Below are 18,184 nucleotides of genomic sequence, written 5' to 3' on the forward strand. Positions count from 1 at the left end.
TCATCTAAAAGAATACAGTCGGTTTTATTGATGGATCAAAACTAGCTTGGTGGTCTCAGATGATTGTTGGAACAGGATAAAAACATCTAAACATCTAAATACAGTTTATCTAAATACAGTTAGTTTAGTCAGTGTGATGTAAAGTGACACTATGCCACTGACACAAGAACCCTAAAGTAGAATAACGAACGTATGCATGAACTGTAAAGAAAACAAACAATAAGTAATACATAGCAGAATGAAACCATAGTTAGTTAGTTAGTTTCTATTAGGGCTTTTGTTTTAGTTTACAAAATAAATTCTTGACAGCTATAGAAGTATTTTGTGCAGCAATTGATCGACTAAAGTAAGCTTGGGACGCGCTCACAAATGTACTTCAGTATCTCTTTGATCTGAACCAAACTGCACTCACAAGATGTGATAATAACTATGCACGCAGAGAAGTACTGACCTTAAAAGGGAGATTGAACTCTTGATTCACCCCCGAACACTCACTCAAGGCCTCATTTTCTCTGTCGTGTCCCATATAAATCCATATAATACCAGTAAAATAAATTGGTCAACTAAGGCCAAGCTATGTTAAATATTCAACACAGCTCGAATAATAATGTACTGCAAATAATAGGCCCACATCATAAATGTTAATCTCTAGAAATTACTGTTGCTCTTTCTGTCATGTACTGAACGATAAATCTAAACTAATTATTGTGACACATTATATAAAGACAGCTTGAGTCACTTTCAGAGCAAATTTGCAAGAACCTTTCAAAACTTCAAGAGCACTTTGGCCTCTTTCCGTTTTTAATGCACTAAACTGTTTAAGTGTAACCATAGTGCATGAACCTACCACATTTTGTTCGCATTGAAGAAGGTTGAGAATCTCCAAAAAGGACATTTATCAGACTGGCCGCTGGTCCGTTACCGTATCCGTTCAACAAATTCAAAGCACTGCAAATTTTAGGGCCAAAAACATGGTATTAACTGTACACGCTTTGACAGTTATATTTCAAATGAACATGCAATCACTCTTACTTCTTCATTCGTTTATACGTGACGTCGTTTGCCAATTTGAGCACGTTGTACAGAGAATCGGACTCCACGGTGAGGCCGTCGTCAAAAGCCACACTGATCGATCCCTGGGCCACGCGTGTGACGATACCTGAGCCGATCTGAGAGGAAGCGCTGCAGCCTCCACTGTCATACAGGCCCACAATGTCTCCTGAGGAAAGGGAAAGGCAAAGTGACACAAGGAAGGCGGCAGTATAAAGAGGTGGGGTTGATTATATTGCAGTTGTTCTTTATTAGATCTGCAAAATGTGAATGTGGAGAGAATCGCATACAATCACAACTTATAAAAAGGACCTTAAAAAAGAGGAGATTAAAATGTTTTTGAAAAGAAATGTCCAGTGTAATCTCCCAAGCAAGAGTATAAAGTGATATTTCTGCTCTTTAGTGGTTCATTTTATGGTCCACTCATGTTTTGTGCTAAACTTGAACCTGAACAAGACACATTCCTGACGCATTGTGAAAATATTACAGTACAATACAAAGGAATATTGAGATATTCCTTTTTGTCAATATCACCCACCCATAAGTATAAAGGCATGTCAGACAAAAGACGGATGTGGATCTTTTGTGGATGTTAAGGTATTTAAAAGGTTTAGTTATGCTCACTTCTCCTATAATGAAAAAAAGAGACAAGACGGCACACATTTTACAAAACTGCATTTAATCAACAACGTTTGGATCCAAATGAATCTTCCTCAGGTCGATTAAATGCAGTTTTGGAGCAAGTGTGCAGGCTTGTCTCTCTTTTTTTGTAACTTCACTAACATTACTAAAATTATGGTGTAATTGATTGTAATATTGTATGTGCAATTTTGACACAATGGGTTGAATTAAATGAAATGTTCAATAAAATATAAATCCCGACAAGTGATTTATTGTGCAATGCTCGTTTGCATTTACCTGGGCTGAAGCTGTTGCTGGGCAGAGCAGTGATGCCATGATGTTTCCTGGGCTCAAAGATGACCACAGTGCGACCGTAAAGACCAGTGGACTGAGAAGCGACCTGAAGCTTCAGCAGACACACACCTTTACTCTGGAGCTCCTTTAGGGACACACTCTCCTGCCACAATCTGTACACATCGAACACACAACAACCACAGAAAAGCAAACGGCAAATGTTTTAGACAAGTGTGGAGGCTGACATTTATTTTTTAGACATTTATAACACTGATATTTTGATACTGGTACTGACTGAGAATCGGCCCATTTGAGTAGTTTGTAACAGGATATGGATAAGGCCAATCAATTAATGTAATGAGATGTTTTTACAGACTGTTGGGCCACAACGTCTCATAATGTTATAGCTCTTTTCTGCCCCCAATAAGCACTCAAAGTGTTTCAGGCAGTTTAAAATGTTTTGCCCAAGGACACAATGACAGTATTCACAAAACACACATGTACTTTTGTGCAGTAAAGTTATAATACACACCTTGCTTCCTGTATCTCTGCCTCTCTCTCCTCCTGAAGGAGCTCCAAAGTCTTGTGAACAAACTCTTCCACTATCATCTTCACTCACTTTAAGAACACAAAAGAATTATATACAGATGCAGATGATTACATAACTCGTACAAAACGAAATTAGAGCCAATAATTTATGCAAAAGCATTTCAATTACATGTTTCAAACTGACTAAGACCAAACTGAGTCAAAAACTGTATGTATCCTTTTTGGAAAACGTCAACATAGTATGCTAGCTAGCAGTTACGATTCTATTTGTGTGTAGCCAATAAGAGAAAAATAAATGGCAATCGTATCCTACAGCAAGGAATTGATTTAAATCTACTTGTTATTATTACATGTTACTTGATGTTGTTGTTGAACTACCGGTGCTAATAAATGAAACTTTAGCTAATACATTTTGACAACAACGCTGGAGTTAGCTAAACAGAATAATGGATGGAAACACACACTCACGCTTAAAAAAGGCCTCTCATAACGAAAACGGTGTAAAATTAAAAATGATCTTATTTATAACAGCAGTTTTGAAATGTCAAGCAGCAGCAGGCACGGTAACGGCCATATAATACAATAAAGCTAGAGTGTGAATGGATTCTGTTGCAGTGGCAATTGCAGCGGCCATCTTGGAGTTGTAAGAGCAGCAAAATTATTTAAAACTGGTAAACTTGTACAAGAATCCCATGCACACCAGTATGTTAGAGGTCTAAACTAGAGTTAATACGTTTTGTACACAATAATACAGGATTTGATATATCTTGGAGCCCTATTGATAATTATTCTGTTTACATCCCGCCAGACGATGGGTGTCAGAATTATGAGATATTTGGACAATCTCAATCAAATAATGTATCTTTTGAATGTGTGAAAGTCCTCAAAATGAATAAATAGCCCGTATAAAAGGAAGGTCAAATCCAAAAGTTGTCATTCGTTGATTTGGTTTATTACCTAAAATATTGTATTTTATTTTGATTGAAGCATTTGTGTATTTATTTATGTTGTTCTTCTTTGGTGTTTTATGGCGGTTGGTATCCAAGTGTTACATAACTGCCAGACTTTATTCTTTAGACAATATTTGTTTCCATTCGTCATTCTTTAGATTTCATTCTTTAGACTTCATTCTTTTTCTTCTTCTTTGATGTTTAAGGTATCCTAGTATCCAAGCGTTACATTACCGCCAGGCTTTATTCTTAAGACTTCATTCTTCAAAAGCACAGAACTTCAAAGCCCACAAGTTCAAAACACATCAGTTACCAAGCCCAAGAATTCTTCAGACTTTGTTCTTTAGACTTTGAGGCCAGAGCTCCCTTTATTTTTTTAGAACACATATTTCGAAGTCAAATCATCAAAGCATTTAGAATAAAGTTGTCATTTAAAAGTCTATTAGGGTTGGGGGTGGGGGTGGTCTCCTGTCCTCGTCCAGTCTCGTAGACGCACGGCTACCAAGCGGCGACATCAGTGGACATATTAAAGCCTATAGAATGAAGCCTGAAGAATAAAGCTGTACGGTGGAAGCACCGAACGTCAAAGAAGGAGAGGAAGATGAAGAAGAGTCTCCCTGGAATAAAGCCGGTCACAAAGACATATCATGACCTCATGGGCTTTGTAACACCAAAGCAATGGAAGGAGTACTTTTACGGACTACGACAGAGTCTGAGGACTACGACAAAGTCTGAGGAATAAAGTCTGGCGGTAATGCAACACTTGGATGCCAACCGCCATAAAACAACAACAACAACAACAACAGGGTTAGGTAGACTTTTACAGTCCCAGTGAGATGAAGAAGAGTCTCCCTGGAATAAAGCCGGTTGTTGTTGTTGTTTTATGGTGGTTGACATCCGAGTGTTGCATTACCGCCAGACTTTATTCCTTAGACTTTGTCGTAGTCCTAAAAGTTCTTCTTCCAGTGCCTTGACTTCCAGTGCTTTGTCCTCAACTTTATGGCGGCTGGTATCCAAGAGTTGCATTACCACCAGACTTTATGCTTTAGACTTTACCCTTTACTCCTTAGTCTCGAAAGCCGGTTGGTCTCTGAAACAACAACTATTCTAGTCACAAAGACATATCATGACCTCATGGGCTTTGTAACACCAAAGCAATGGAAGGAGTACTTTTACGGACTACGACAGAGTCTGAGGACTACGACAAAGTCTGAGGAATACAGTCTGGCGGTAATGCAACACTTGGATGCCAACCGCCATAAAACAACAACAACAACAACAACAACAACAACAACAACAACAACAACAACAACAACAACAGTCCCAGTGCCTGCTGTGACTGGCTGATGACATTAAACCACGGATCTAATATCAGCCTAGTGCTCTATTTCTCGTGAGCGTTCATACTTTGTCGATAACGTCTAGCTTCTGCTGCTGCCCCCTATCGGCGCGGAGGAATACCCACCGCTCTGCTGAAGGCGGAAGTGTGCAGACGCCGCTCGTGCAGTGAGCTGAGCTGTCACTGCGAAGCCCATTCCGTGCATTTGATGAACCTGTGGCTGATACATGAGTCAGTAGCAGATCACGCTTCACTCTGACATGCGGCTGCACTATCTTTCTCGTCACAATCAGGAAGGAAGCGCATACCAGGCGTTGCAGCTCCACATCTTTTTTACAGTCGCATTTCTTTTTTGAACACTATTGACCGGCTTGGTTGACTCTGGACATGAGAACCACGTCTGTCCTGGCACTGCTTGCCCTCTTCTGCTGCTGCTGCTGCTTTTATCAAGTCAGTGGCACTCTCTCCAAAACGGATGCAAAGAAAAAACAGAAAGTTGAAGTTGAGGTAAGCACGAACAAACCTATATCTATAATTGTGCACTTTCTGGAGAGTCATTTCTCTTCTGTGTGGACAGTAATGCTGTTTTCCTGTGTGCTCAGAGCTCCCCTTCAAATTTACCTGTGCTGCAGAGAGGGCTGGTGGTGTCAGATCCACTTTGGAAAGAGATTGTGAAGGAGGAGAAGAGGTACTGTGTTCACATCAGTAAGGCTTTCAGTGGACAAGTGCTTGGATACGTCACACCGGTAAGAAGAAAGAAAGAAAAAATACTCTTTGGTGGATAAAGTGTGCAAAACGGTGTAATCTTCACACACAGTCTCAGCAGGTTTGCAGAGACTCTTGAGGATGGAGAACGCTGCAGGAATTAAAAATGATATTTGTGACATACGCGTACTGCTGATAATCTAACTCTATTTGTTTTTCCTATCAGAGTTTGCATGTTTTCTTATGTGGAATTCCTCTCCTCCTCCTTTGCATTATGTTTCAACCATATTCAAACAATAGTTTAACTGCATCAGGAATATGTAATCTATATATTCTAATTTGGTATCTCTCCAAAACATCTATTGCTCTGTTCCCCCTCAACCTAAACCGCCTCATTAATAATTCTGACCAAGATCCGGTCCGCTACAAACGGGCGATGCCATTTGGCAAGGTTACAGATCAGATCTGTGGAGAGGCAGGTCAGCTCACAGGAAGATTGCAGACTTTTCTAGGTGTTTCTGAGAATAAAAAACACTAGGCCTGAGACAAGTAATCATTTACTGAGCTAATCGTCCACTAATTTAGTAATCATTGTCTGGACTACACGCAGACTCAGAACAATGAAAGTGCTGAGAGAAGAGGTTTTATAACTGACAAAGCAAGAATTACTTCTAAAAGGCATAGGAATCGATCGAATTGATCAAAAAATGGTTTCTCCTGTAAATAAACTCCATCAGGATCTCTTCACCTTAGCTTCATCTTGGTCAAATTTAGTAAAAAAAAATGATATTTACGGGACATTTGTGTTCCAAGCGGCGAATCTATTAATCAAAAGAATAATTGGTAGACTAATCAATGATCAAAATAATAAATGAATAGAAATTGCAGCCCTAAAAACAGGCTGATTTGAGGCTGATTTGGTCTTTGACATTTCACACTTCAGATGTCCTGCCCCAGACCATCATACTCCCATCACACTCCCACCACCAGCATCTTTTACTGTTGGTATGATGTTCTGTTTCTGAAATGCACCAGATGTGATAGGACACACACCTTCCAAAAAGTTGAACTTTTGTCTCGTCAGAGTCCAGACTGTTTTCCCATAAGTCTTGGGGATTATCTAAATGTTTTCTGGCAAGGTTGAGACGAGCCTTGATGTTCTTTTGCCTCAGCAGTGGTTTTCAATGAACTCTGTCATGCAGGCCATTTTCCCCAGTGAGTTACGAACACTGACCTTGACGGCAAGTGAGGCCTGCAGGGAAGGTTCACCACTGTTCCATGTTTTGGCGTACATTTTAACAGAAAAGAAATACATTTAACCCGTACCCACTTTGACTTTGAAAATATAACCAATCACGGCACAGTCTGATCTGGCAAGAACAAGCTGCAAAAACTGCTGAACCGAAGCTGCAAGAGCAAAAAGACATGCTGAACTGAGATGTTATAATTGTAGTTCATTGAGCTCGTTCATTCCCTGTGTTTCTTTTCTCCAGTGGAACGCTCATGGCTACGACGTGGCCAAGCTGTTTGCTCCTAAATTGACCTCGGTGTCTCCAGTTTGGTTGCAGCTGCGCAGACGAGGGCCAGAAACGTTTGACGTCTCTGGACTTCACGACCATGACCCAGGCACGTTTTGGTTGTAATCAACAATAGTTTGAATTCCTTATTTATTCTTGTAAAATCCACATATCTGTGTGTTCCAGGCTGGGTCAAAGCGCTTCACAAGTCCAACAAGAAAGTCAGAATGGGTGAGTGAAGGATTCCAGACTGAGGTCCATTCATTTGTTTACCAGAGGTGTTCATTTACTTCCAGTCAAATGTGGGTAGATTTTAATTGTGGCCTCAACCGCGCAAACTACACTTTGGCAGTTTAATTCTTTGTTGCTGTTTAATTATTCATGCATTACATCTGTTCATAAATTAAATCCTCTTTTAGCATTACAAATTAGCGGTGTATTTCCAGTGGTAGCAGTCGAATTACCTACAACATTATATCGTATTATGTATTGTACGCTGATATTGTAATGACAACATACTACTTTTGGAAAATTACATTTATTACAGGCTAGTGTAAATACGAGATGGCTACTTAGTTTTTGACACTTTTACACAGAACTTAAAGCACATCATTAATACTGTAGTGGAATAACATAACCTCATAATGATTCTATTCTTCTCTTTGAAATCCTAACAGTTTGTCCAGCACTTTTACAAAGATATGTCCATCCAGCCACTAAAAAAATATTTTACTATATTAAAATGACTGTTTTCGCTGTTTCGCTTTAATAGCATAGTAACAATTGTATGTGAGAGATTGTTGTCTTTCACAAAGTTGTCTCGGCAATAAAATGGAAATCAAAACTTTCATAAGTGGACCTCTTCCAAACATCGACAGGAGGATAAACAAGTTTAGCCGGCTTCTTCAGCTGAACACATGGCTGTCCAAAGAGTGTCCCCCGAGAGGACTACACTATATTGAGAACTTCTATCTATTCTGGAAACGAGAGGACCTGTTTAAGAGAAATGGCCCCCACCTATGCAGAGGTGGAGTGAGGGTGCTGACAGAGAACCTGCTCCACGCTCTGAGGCATTGGACTGGGCCTGGACAGGGTCCTGAGCAGATAGTTAGAGAAGAGAGGAATGAGAGAAGAATTCCTGCTCCCTCAGCCAGAGACCGAGCCAATGTTTCAACATCAAAAGCACCACAACCTCAGCCTCCACCAAAGGATTCATCAGCAGCTGCTCCACCACCACCAGCAAAGGATTCAGCTCCAGCTGCTCCACATACACCTCCACCGCCTCCAGCAAAGGAACAATCTTCAAAGGCCTTGGACCCATCTGTGACAAGCCCAACAACATCCCTGTCATCGCCCCTGCCTTCACACCAGCCCTGGGTTCCCCCTGCAACATCTACTCCCACTAAAGATTCATCATTCTCCTTCTCATCTCCACTCTCACCCATGGGCCTTCCCAGCCATTTTGAAAGTCTGATCAAATCAGGCATTAAGATGGCTCCACTCACGCCCAATATAGCAAGGGCTATGCCGACTACACCAACAAAAGCCCCACCACCCATCCCCCCTCGCCTCTCACCTGGTCCCAAACTCTCCTTGGCTACAAAAGCCCCACCACCCATCCAACCTCGCCTTTTACCTGGTATCTCCCATAGCTAGGATGCACTGGGTCTCAGCGTTGCCGGGACTTATTGTCACATTAAAAATCAAACCAACCCGGGGCCCTATGTAAAAAGAGCCCCCCCTAGTGCTATTTCTGTAGTCACATCATCACACAGATGGAAAAACAAAATGCGAGTCAGGCCCAATCTGAGAAATGTGATTCATATTCCCTGTGAAAAGACAAAGCCCAGTCCCACTGAAACTAGTCTGAAACTTGCTGTGCTAAATGTCAGATCCTTATGTAACAAATCTCTCTTAATTAATAATTTTATTTCTTCTTATAATCTTGATTTTATGTTTTTAACTGAAACATGGCTTGACAAAAACACAGGAAATGTAGTTCTGATAGAATCTGCTCCACCCAACTTTAAGTTTGAATCTGAAACACGAGAAAAAAAAAAGGGGGTGGAGTCTGTGCTGTCTTTAGAGATGAAATAATTACCCGCAGGTTGTCTTTTGGGGTGTTTTCATCATTTGAGTATGTATCCTTTAAAATGGAGCTAAAACGGTCTCCATCCATTCTCTTCATTGTTTTATACAAGCCTCCCCAGCACTGCCAAAGTTTTATTGATGATTTTACTGAGATGCTTTCAGTCATATGCACAGACTTTGATGGTTTGGTCATTACAGGTGATTTCAACGTGCATGTTGATAATATTTGTGACAGAAACGCTAAAGAGCTTGATGCTGTCCTTGAAACCTTCAGTCTTACTCAGCATGTGAGAGGCCCCACCCACAGCAAAGGACACACTCTAGATCTCATAATTACAAAGGGGGTAAATATTTCAAATGTTAATGTGATCGATGTTGCTCTGTCTGATTATTTCTGTGTCTTCTTTGACCTGTCTGTTTCTCCCCAACCTCCGGTTGGTCCTGCAGTTGTTCAGAGGAGACACATAAGTGATGGCACACTCTTGCAGTTGCAATTGTTCAGAGGAGACACATAAGTGATGGCACAGGTGCACTGTTTATGGAAATGATAAACTTTGAAAATGTCTCATGTTCTAATGTAAATGATTTGTTGAACTCTGTTACATCTAGTGTTTTGAATGTTCTGGACACCATCGCCCCTATAAAGGCTAAAATGGTTAAAAATAAGCAGAAGGCGCTGTGGAGAAATGATGATTCGGTCAGGGCACAGAAAAGGGAGTGCCGCAGGGCCGAACGGAAATGGCGCAAGTCAAAGCTCCAGGTTCAAAAAGAGATTTACAAAGAGAAGCTGAACATGTACAACCTAATCTTATGTAGAACTAGGGAAAGATATTTTTCTGAAATAATTGGAAGCTGCAGTAACAACTCGCGTGTCCTGTTTGCCACAGTAAACAGATTAACAAACCCTCCAGCTCAGCTGCCGTTAGAACTCATTTCCACATCCAAGTGTAATGAGTTTGCATTATTCTTTAATGACAAAGTTCAGGGCATTAAAAATGCTATAAATCCCACAATGCAAAAAATTACCCTAAAACCACCAAGACACTTAGAGCTAACTCACTTTGCACCAGTAACTGACAAAACTGTCCATGAGATCATCACCAGTCTGAGTTCATCTACATGCTGCCTTGATGTGTTACCCACCAGATTTCTAAAGTCTGTGCTGAACAGTTTGTTAGCACCATTCACTCACATAATTAACATGTCGCTTCAATCTGGAACATTCCCAATGTCTTTGAAAACTGCGGTCATAAAGCCTCTCCTAAAGAAGAGCAGTCTTGATGCCGCAGTACTGAGTCATTACCGGCCCATCTCTAATCTGCCATTTTTGGGCAAAGTCCTTGAAAAGGTTGTTTACCAACAGCTCACAGATTTCCTCTTAATAAACAACTCATTTGATGTTTTTCAGTCAGGTTTTAGACCTCATCACAGCACTGAGACTGCTCTTGTCAAGGTGACAAATGACATCCGCCTGAACACTGACACGGGCAAAGCCTCAGTCTTAATTCTGTTAGATCTGAGTGCTGCTTTTGACACTGTCGATCATGGGATCCTCTTACAGAGACTAGAGGACTGGGTGGGCATCACTGGCACTGCCCTAAACTGGTTAACGTCCTATCTGGAAGACAGGAAGTACTTTGTTGAAATTGGTAGCTGTGTCTCAGACCACATGACCCTGACCTGTGGAGTGCCCCAAGGGTCAGTCCTGGGTCCCCTTCTGTTCAACCTCTACATGCTGCCGTTAGGTCAGTTGATACGCAGTGAAAATGTGTCCTATCACAATTATGCAGACGACACTCAGATCTATGTTTCACTATCGGCAGGTGACTATGGACCAGTGGATTCACTCTGTCACTGCATCCAACAGATCAGTTTGTGGATGCAAACTCAGACAAGACTGAAATAATCGTTTTTGGCCCACAGAAACAAAGAGAAAGTGTTAGCGGTCACCTCCAGAGTCTCGCTCTAAAACCTACAAACCAAATTAGAAATCTGGGGGTAATAATGGACTCAGAGTTGAACTTTAACAGCCACGTCAAATCAATAACATCAGCAGCTTTTTACCATCTAAAAAACATTACCAAAATCAAAAATATAGTGTCAAAACCAGATTTAGAGAGACTTATCCATGCGTTTGTCTCCAGTAGATTAGACTACTGTAACGGCCTGCTCACTGGCCTCTCCAAACAAGTTGTAAAACAGCTGCAGTACATCCAGAACGCTGCTGCTCGGGTCCTGACTAGAACCAGGAAGTATGATCACATTAGTCCTGTTCTCAGGTCTCTGCACTGGCTCCTGTGGCTCAGAGAATAGACTTTAAAGCAGCTCTGCTTGTGTACAAGTCTCTCCATGGCCTAGCACCAAAGTACATATGTTAGTGCCATATGAACCATCTCGGACTCTGAGGACCTCAGGGACCGGCCTCTTGCTGGTGCCCAGAGTCAGGACAAAACATGGGGAATCTGCGTTTCAGTTTTATGCAGCTAAAATCTGGAACAGTCTTCCTGAAGATGTGAGACAGGCTTCTACTCTGACAATGTTCAAATCTAAGCTAAAAACAGTTTTGTTTAGCTGCGCATATGACTGAAAGGATTTTTTCTTTGCACTCTTCTCTTTTGTTTGTGATTTTATTAGTTTAGAAAATCAGTTGGATTGATAATTTTTAATTTAGTTAATTTTATTGTATTTCTGTTTCTGTAATTTCTTTGTGATTTGAATGCATTTTTCCTGCTGTGAAGCACTTTGAATTGCCTTGTGTATGAAATGTGCTCTACAAATAAACTTGCCTTGCCTTGCCTTGCCTATCAGGGCAGCATTACAAAAGCATTCAATTTGATTGTGCCAAATCTAATGCCTTACAACCATTCAATTCTGCAATCAATTATTACTTTTCAAGTTAAATTTTGTCAGAATATGTTTTATGATTAAATGTACTACTCAAGTGAGATGTCCGTCTTGGCCTAATATTATTGCATTTAAAATGTCCCAAACTAACAATATCTTGATTTATATTAAGATGATAGTTTGTGTTCATCTATTTTTCTATTGAAAAAAGTGTTAAATGTGTGCCTGGCACCCTAACCCTATGCCTTAAATTTCACTTGATCAAACCTGGAACGGCTTTGCGTATCTTTCGGGATGATTTAGTGTAATCTTCTCAGTTCTTTTATAAATATTCTCAGTTCTTTTATAAATGTTCTAATTTCTTTTATAAATATCCTCAGTTCTATTATAAATGTTCTCAGTTGTTTTATAAATGTTCTAATTTATTTTTATAAATATCCTCAGTTCTATTATAAATGTTCTCAGTTCTTTTATAAAAGTTCTCGGTTCTTTTCCCTTTCGCAGTCCCTCGAGTGCTGTTGGACGGCTGGTCGTATCAGGACTACATGAGCGTTCTGGACAGCGAGGATGAGATCGACGAGCTGGCTTCTGAACTGCTGGATGTCGCTAAGGTAAACAATGACAACAACGGTTTGCACGTTCAGTCTCTGTTCTGAACAACTTTTGGCGCTGGATTTTTTGAGTCTCGGGTTTTGCAGACGGAAGGATTCGATGGCTTCACGTTGGAGTTGTGGAGTCAGCTTGGAGGCAACAAAAGAAAGTGAGCAAGTTTATTTTTCTGATACATTTGTCTTTATTCTAAATCTAATTACATTTTTCAACAGGGAGCTGGTCCACTTCATCAAACACGTGTGTGAGATGTTACAGGACAAGAAACTGGACTGTATTCTTGTTATTCCACCATCTGTGACCAGGTAAAAGAACATTGTCTAATCGTTACAAATTCAAGTTACTTTTTAGTCATGGTCTTTTTTTACCAAATTATTTTTAGCCAAGATTTTGTAAAATGTATATATTTAATGCAAATCGTTTAGTTTATTACACAAAAATCCACGGGACCTGAAAAACTTCACTCTCTTCTGTTCATAATTATTCTGTTTTAATGACAGTTTTTGTTCTGTTTTTGTCAAAATAGTATGTGAATAAAAACTGCTTCACATATTTAAGTTTAAAACTAAAAACGGGACTAATCCTCACTTGTGTGTGTGGGACAGTGCAGGACAGCCGGGGATGTTTGGTCCAGAGGAGTTTGAAGAGCTGGCTCCGGTCGTGGACGGGTTCAGCCTCATGACGTACGACTATTCCAGCTCAAGGTACAAACGATGCGATGCAAGCAACGCAAGCAATACAAGAAATACACCACAAGCAACGCAAGCAATACAAGAAATACACCACAGGCAATGCAAGCAATACAAGAAATACACCACAGGCAATGCAAGCAATACAAGAAATACACCACAAGCAGTGCAAGCAATACAAGAAATACACCACAGGCAATGCAAGCAATACAAGGAATACACCACAAGCAATTACAGTACCACAATGACAATCATTCAAAACCTCTAACAGGCTCAGCGTTTGCTTATCTGGAGCAAGTTCTAAAGTTAAAGGTGCACTATATAAGTTTTCTGGTGGGTCCGTCACCAGCTTGTCTCATGAAAGTGTGATTGGTTTGGCTGGAATATTTTATTCAATTACAGGCATTTTATTGTCAAACATACTTGGTTTGGTGGCGTTATCTTGTTCCATGGAGAAATAAGTGACACAAAATGTTTTATTTAGTATTACTTTTTTGACAAAAATCTTTTTTCATTTTTGTCTAGATTTTTCTTTTTTCTTTTTTAAGTCTAGTGTTAGTTGACCAAATCTATAATATTTTTTTTAAAATATTTTAGATTTAGATTTTTTTCTAACTAAAGGCAGCCTGGCTTTATAGTATTTCCTTCTCGACAGATCCGGCCCGAGCGCACCTCTGCCCTGGATCAGAGACTGTGTGATGCAGCTCGCCCCGACCTCCGAGTGGAGACACAAGATCCTGCTGGGACTCAACCTATACGGCCTGGACTTCGCTGGACAGGGAGCGGAGCCCATCCTCGGGGGCAGGTGAGGAGGCGGTTGGGGGCAGGGGCAGGTGAGGAGGCAGGGGCAGGTGAGGAGGCAGGGGCATGTGAGGAGGCAGGGGCATGTGAGGAGGCAGGGGCATGTGAGGAGGCGGTCGGGGACAGGTGAGGAGGCGGTCGGGGGCAGTTGGCAGGTGAGGAGGCGGTCTGGGTCAGGTGGCAGGTGAGGATGAAGAGGCGGTTGGGGGGCAGGTGAGGATGAGGAGGCGGTCGGGGGCAGGTGAGGATGAGGAGGCGGTCGGGGGCAGTTGAGGCGGCGGTCGGGGGCAGGTGAGGCGGCGGTCGGGGGCAGGTGAGGCGGCGGTCGGGGGCAGGTGAGGCGCGGTCGGGGGCAGGTGAGGCGGCGGTCGGGGGCAGGTGAGGCGGCGGTCGGGGACAGGTGAGGGTGAGGCCGCGGTCGGGTGCAGGTGAGGAGGCAGTCGGGGCAGGTGAGGGTGAGGCGGCGGTCGGGGGCAGGTGAGGGTGAGGTGGCGGTCGGGGGCAGGTGAGGGTGAGGTGGCGGTCGGGGGCAGGTGAGGGTGAGGCGGCGGTTTATTTGCATTATCACCATGACAGCATTTAGACCATCTTGTCTTAAAAAGTTAAATGCTCGGTTGAAGTTTGAAAAAAATTGACTGTAAAATTTACTTCAAACGTGCTGAAATATCACTTTAATTGTTTTTGTTTGAAATATTACACAATGCAAGTTTGTTTTGTTTTTAATCAACCTTTTATTTATTTTTTTAATATTATTTTGTTATAGAATATAGAATATATCAAGTCTTATGTCTGTCCATTAACATGCACTGTCCCAATGACATAATAAATGAATACATAAATTACTTGGTTATCCCCAAAACCTCAACTTGCAATATTTATTATGTTTATTATTATACATGTTCTGGTATCTCTCACTTCTAAAATCCATTAAAACTAAAAGGTAGGTTCACTGTCTGTTTTTGGTGGTGTTTTTTCATGACTTCCTTTTATTTTGTTGCAGGTACATTGAGCTCTTACGAGAACACCGACCCAAACTTCTCTGGGATGAAAATGCACAGGAGCATTATTTCACTTACAAAAGGTAACAACATTATGGACTATGATGAATACGTAAATAAGTACTATTTAGAGTACCGGTACCAACAACAACGTGCTATTTTTCCAGAAACAACGCAGGGAAACATGTGGTTTACTATCCAACATTAAAGGTACGCGCGTGAACATTTAGATTTTTTTTTTTTTTTTTTTATTACACATTTGATGAATTTGTTTTTCATTCTCAGTCCATCTTCTTGAGGATTTCTTTGGCTACAGAGCTTGGAACAGGCGTCTCTTTGTGGGAGCTTGGACAAGGACTGGATTATTTTTACGATCTACTTTAAAGCGCCTTATGAACAGTGGAGCGATGGAGATCTGGAGTTTGACATTGTGTCGTTTAATGCTGGGTCATGACCGGATTCCAAAGTGGTCCTGGTTCACATTACAAAAAAAACACACAAATAAATGAAAGCTTTTTGTCCTTTGAAGAAATTGTACTTTTCATAGCGGTTTTCTGACACTGAGTCCATAATGACAAATGTGTCATATGAAAAGCATTAAATGCTTTGATTTCTTACACTTTTACCTTCAGGTATGATTCGGTCTGGTTACATTAACTCAAATAATAATTTACATATTTGATGTCCAAACTGTTACTCAGTACTCTTAACTACTTGTTTACTCTTGAGCCATTACTTTTTACTTGAGTACAAACTGACAACCCAGCTCTGTTTATTAGATTCACAAAAATAAACAGGTAATTCAGTTTTGGAATGGTATTATAACACATAATAGACAATAAAGATGTCAAACTTTAGGTAATCAGGTGTTTTTTTCAGAAATGTCTTTTGCTTCAATAAAGGAATGTTGTATTTTCCCTCTTGGATCAGCCTCCTCTCTGTGCGTCCGTGTGGGAAAAGACGTTTTCGTGTCTGTATTGGGGCTGGGGGCGTGATTGTTGTCACTTGTTGGAGCAGAGCAGGATAAGATTGTTCACAGCCAGTGCAGTTGACTGGACGTTCTGGCCTGTGATGAGGTGTCGGTCTACGACAACATGCACCGCGTCCTCCTGACTCGCTGAAAAGGCAGGATGAGAAAGGATGAGTACTTGGACAAAGCAGATGAAACGTGAGCTGAAGATGTTCACCTGTGTACGATCCATCACTGTCCTTCACAAAATCCTCTACAATCAAAGGCAAATTTGCAAAATCGGGTTTTCTCACCAGCTCAAATACAGATGGCTTCAAAACAGGAGGAGTTTCGTTATTAAGCAAAATCATGGTATATGGCACTTGGGGCTGTGCAATTAATCAATAATTAATTGGCAATGATACATTTGAGGCTTTTAAATTGAGAAGTCTTACTGCCAATCTAGAGTGAACAATATATTGAAATGCAGATAATATTTTGAATGTTTTAAAGATATGCTAAATTTGAATGTTAAGCTATAAAAAAGGTATAAATAAGGCAATATTTCTGCACTTGTGATTCTTTTAACAGACATTTCACATTTGTCTCATCATTAAACTTCAATTAATACAGACATGTTTGGACACATTTCTGTTGGATTTGCATAATACTGACATTCATTATCCGGATACTCCAAAAACATTGAGATATTAATTTTTGTCAGTCCTTTCTCGTCAGTGAAGCATGTGGTTTGGAGCAGAGTTCATTTGACTATTTTTTTGAGTTAAGTCTACGTTCAGATGATGTATATTGACAGACTTTATATTCTGAGGAAAAAGATACATTTTGTGTAATTTCGCCCAGCCCTTTTGTCACCTCTGCTGAATACAAACCCCCGTTAGACTGTAGCCCTTGAAGATCCACTCCTGTCCTTCTGTGACACAGCACAAAGCAGCCACGCCTTGGCCAACAGCGCACACCGGCTCTAAACAAAACAAGCTTATGAATTATTATCATAAAATTAAGTGTTCAAACAGGCTGGTACCGACTGTGGTTGGATATGAAGTGTGTGAGGATGCGGTGCAGGGATCCGCTGTGGGCCAAGTCAGTGGGGGCCCCGGGGCAGTCTGGGATCAGCAGCACCTGGTATCTGGCCCCTGGGGATGACATGACATGACATTAAAGCAGAGCAATATAAGAAGGCAAGACAACCATTTATTTCGAGCTTGGCTGTCATGTTTAGTTTCCACAAATAATCTCTTAAGGCAGGCAACATGACACTAAAATAAACTTCACATGCAAAACCTTCTGTATCATTTGTGCACAAAATAATGATGAAAAAGGAAGAGTAGGAAGTCTTACTCGCAACCACAGTTCATGAACTCTAACGATTGTTTTTTAGTGTGTTATTTGATACAGATAAAATACATATGCAGTGCATCCATAAGTTATTCACCCTTTCCACACTGCGTCATGTTACAACAGCCTTATTCCAAAATTGATTAAGTTCATTATTTGCCTCAAAATTCTACAAAAAATACCCCATAATGACAACGTGAAAGAACATCACGTTGTAATGGAAACGTGAACAATGATTTTACCATCTATTGATTCTAGTTTGGCTGGAGTGGCATAAGGTTTGATGTTAAAGTCCTGCACCCATCTGGCAGTGCTCTCGTCCACTCCAACAAAGTCTATGGGTTTTCCCTACAAAATATAAAAACGAGGAACAATCGGATCTTAAAACATCATTAAGCCTTTTTTTTTTTTTTCTAAATAATGGATAACAGTAAAGTCAGAGTTACCCCGGGAGTGGCCGTCTGCAGGTTAAAGGCTGGACTGCACAAATTGAAGGCCTTTTGGAAACACTGGACTGACACACCTGTAATAAAACAAATCAGTCTGTTTGGTCCCGAAATCAAACCGAGCGCAAATAAACAAACCCAGAAAAACTGTACAGACCCTGAGCACAGGCGCTGGCCACGATCAGACACGTGGGTTTAGCCGACATTTCTGTTACACGGAAAAGAGTTCACCTTTCTAGAGACAAGAAAACACTACTGAGATAAAGCCACGTGACAATAACATCCGCCACGGCGCCACCCGAGTTCCGGTTACTGTGTTTCACAATAAGAGTTCTCAATGAAATTCCATCGATTCTAAACATGGATCTATTAA

General features: G+C 40.9%; 3 protein-coding genes across 4 annotated transcripts in view; 1 reads left to right on the top strand and 2 right to left on the bottom strand.

Annotated features, from left to right (window-relative positions):
• Positions 1-3,100, bottom strand: part of ighmbp2 (immunoglobulin mu DNA binding protein 2) — a 14,793-nt gene extending 11,693 nt beyond the window's left edge. Inside the window, exons 1-6 of the mRNA XM_072434953.1 lie at positions 2,983-3,100; positions 2,498-2,583; positions 1,969-2,138; positions 1,033-1,219; positions 848-948; positions 1-4 (exon numbers count right to left, since the gene is read on the bottom strand). The exon at positions 1-4 is cut by the window's left edge and continues 160 nt beyond it. Coding sequence (XP_072291054.1) covers positions 1-4; positions 848-948; positions 1,033-1,219; positions 1,969-2,138; positions 2,498-2,574 — 539 coding nt within the window. The 5' untranslated portion in view covers positions 2,575-2,583; positions 2,983-3,100. The remainder of the gene's footprint in view (positions 5-847; positions 949-1,032; positions 1,220-1,968; positions 2,139-2,497; positions 2,584-2,982) is intronic.
• Positions 3,101-4,946: 1,846 nt separating this feature from the next.
• On the top strand, positions 4,947-15,981 carry chid1 (chitinase domain containing 1). 2 transcript variants are annotated; one of them, XM_072435109.1, is made up of 12 exons: positions 4,947-5,310; positions 5,406-5,549; positions 7,002-7,134; positions 7,212-7,256; positions 12,465-12,571; positions 12,659-12,720; positions 12,785-12,874; positions 13,175-13,273; positions 13,914-14,063; positions 15,060-15,140; positions 15,225-15,267; positions 15,343-15,981. In XM_072435109.1, exons 1-12 carry the CDS (start codon positions 5,191-5,193, stop codon positions 15,439-15,441), a joined length of 1,173 nt encoding a protein of 390 aa, XP_072291210.1. In that variant the 5' UTR covers positions 4,947-5,190; the 3' UTR covers positions 15,442-15,981. The 2 variants fall into 2 exon arrangements, with proteins under 2 accessions (XP_072291210.1, XP_072291212.1); XM_072435111.1 differs by lacking the exon at positions 12,785-12,874.
• On the bottom strand, positions 15,949-18,120 carry gatd1 (glutamine amidotransferase class 1 domain containing 1). The gene is made up of 7 exons (XM_072435112.1): positions 17,969-18,120; positions 17,812-17,888; positions 17,608-17,713; positions 17,056-17,163; positions 16,900-16,991; positions 16,245-16,338; positions 15,949-16,174 (listed from the first exon to the last, which is right to left on the bottom strand). Exons 1-7 carry the CDS (start codon positions 18,015-18,017, stop codon positions 16,059-16,061), a joined length of 642 nt encoding a protein of 213 aa, XP_072291213.1. The 5' UTR covers positions 18,018-18,120; the 3' UTR covers positions 15,949-16,058.
• Positions 18,121-18,184: the final 64 nt, after the last annotated feature.

This window comes from Eucyclogobius newberryi, unplaced genomic scaffold (genome assembly GCF_026437365.1).
Source record: "Eucyclogobius newberryi isolate DKJ021-1_F unplaced genomic scaffold, fEucNew1.0.hap1 SCAF_7, whole genome shotgun sequence".
Classification (NCBI taxonomy): Eukaryota; Metazoa; Chordata; class Actinopteri; order Gobiiformes; family Gobiidae; genus Eucyclogobius; species Eucyclogobius newberryi.

Coding starts and splice junctions, on each gene's coding strand:
- gatd1 (XM_072435112.1), bottom strand. CDS start 18,017: ATGTCGGCTAAACCCACGTGTCTGATCGTGGCCAGCGCCTGTGCTCAG. Junction 17,889..17,968: donor GGCCAGCGCCTGTGCTCAGG/GTCTGTACAGTT, acceptor GTTTTATTACAG/GTGTGTCAGTCCAGTGTTTC. Junction 16,339..16,899: donor AGGGCTACAGTCTAACGGGG/GTTTGTATTCAG, acceptor CCTGTTTTGAAG/CCATCTGTATTTGAGCTGGT.
- chid1 (XM_072435109.1), top strand. CDS start 5,191: ATGAGAACCACGTCTGTCCTGGCACTGCTTGCCCTCTTCTGCTGCTGC. Junction 7,257..12,464: donor CAACAAGAAAGTCAGAATGG/GTGAGTGAAGGA, acceptor TCCCTTTCGCAG/TCCCTCGAGTGCTGTTGGAC. Junction 12,572..12,658: donor AACTGCTGGATGTCGCTAAG/GTAAACAATGAC, acceptor CGGGTTTTGCAG/ACGGAAGGATTCGATGGCTT.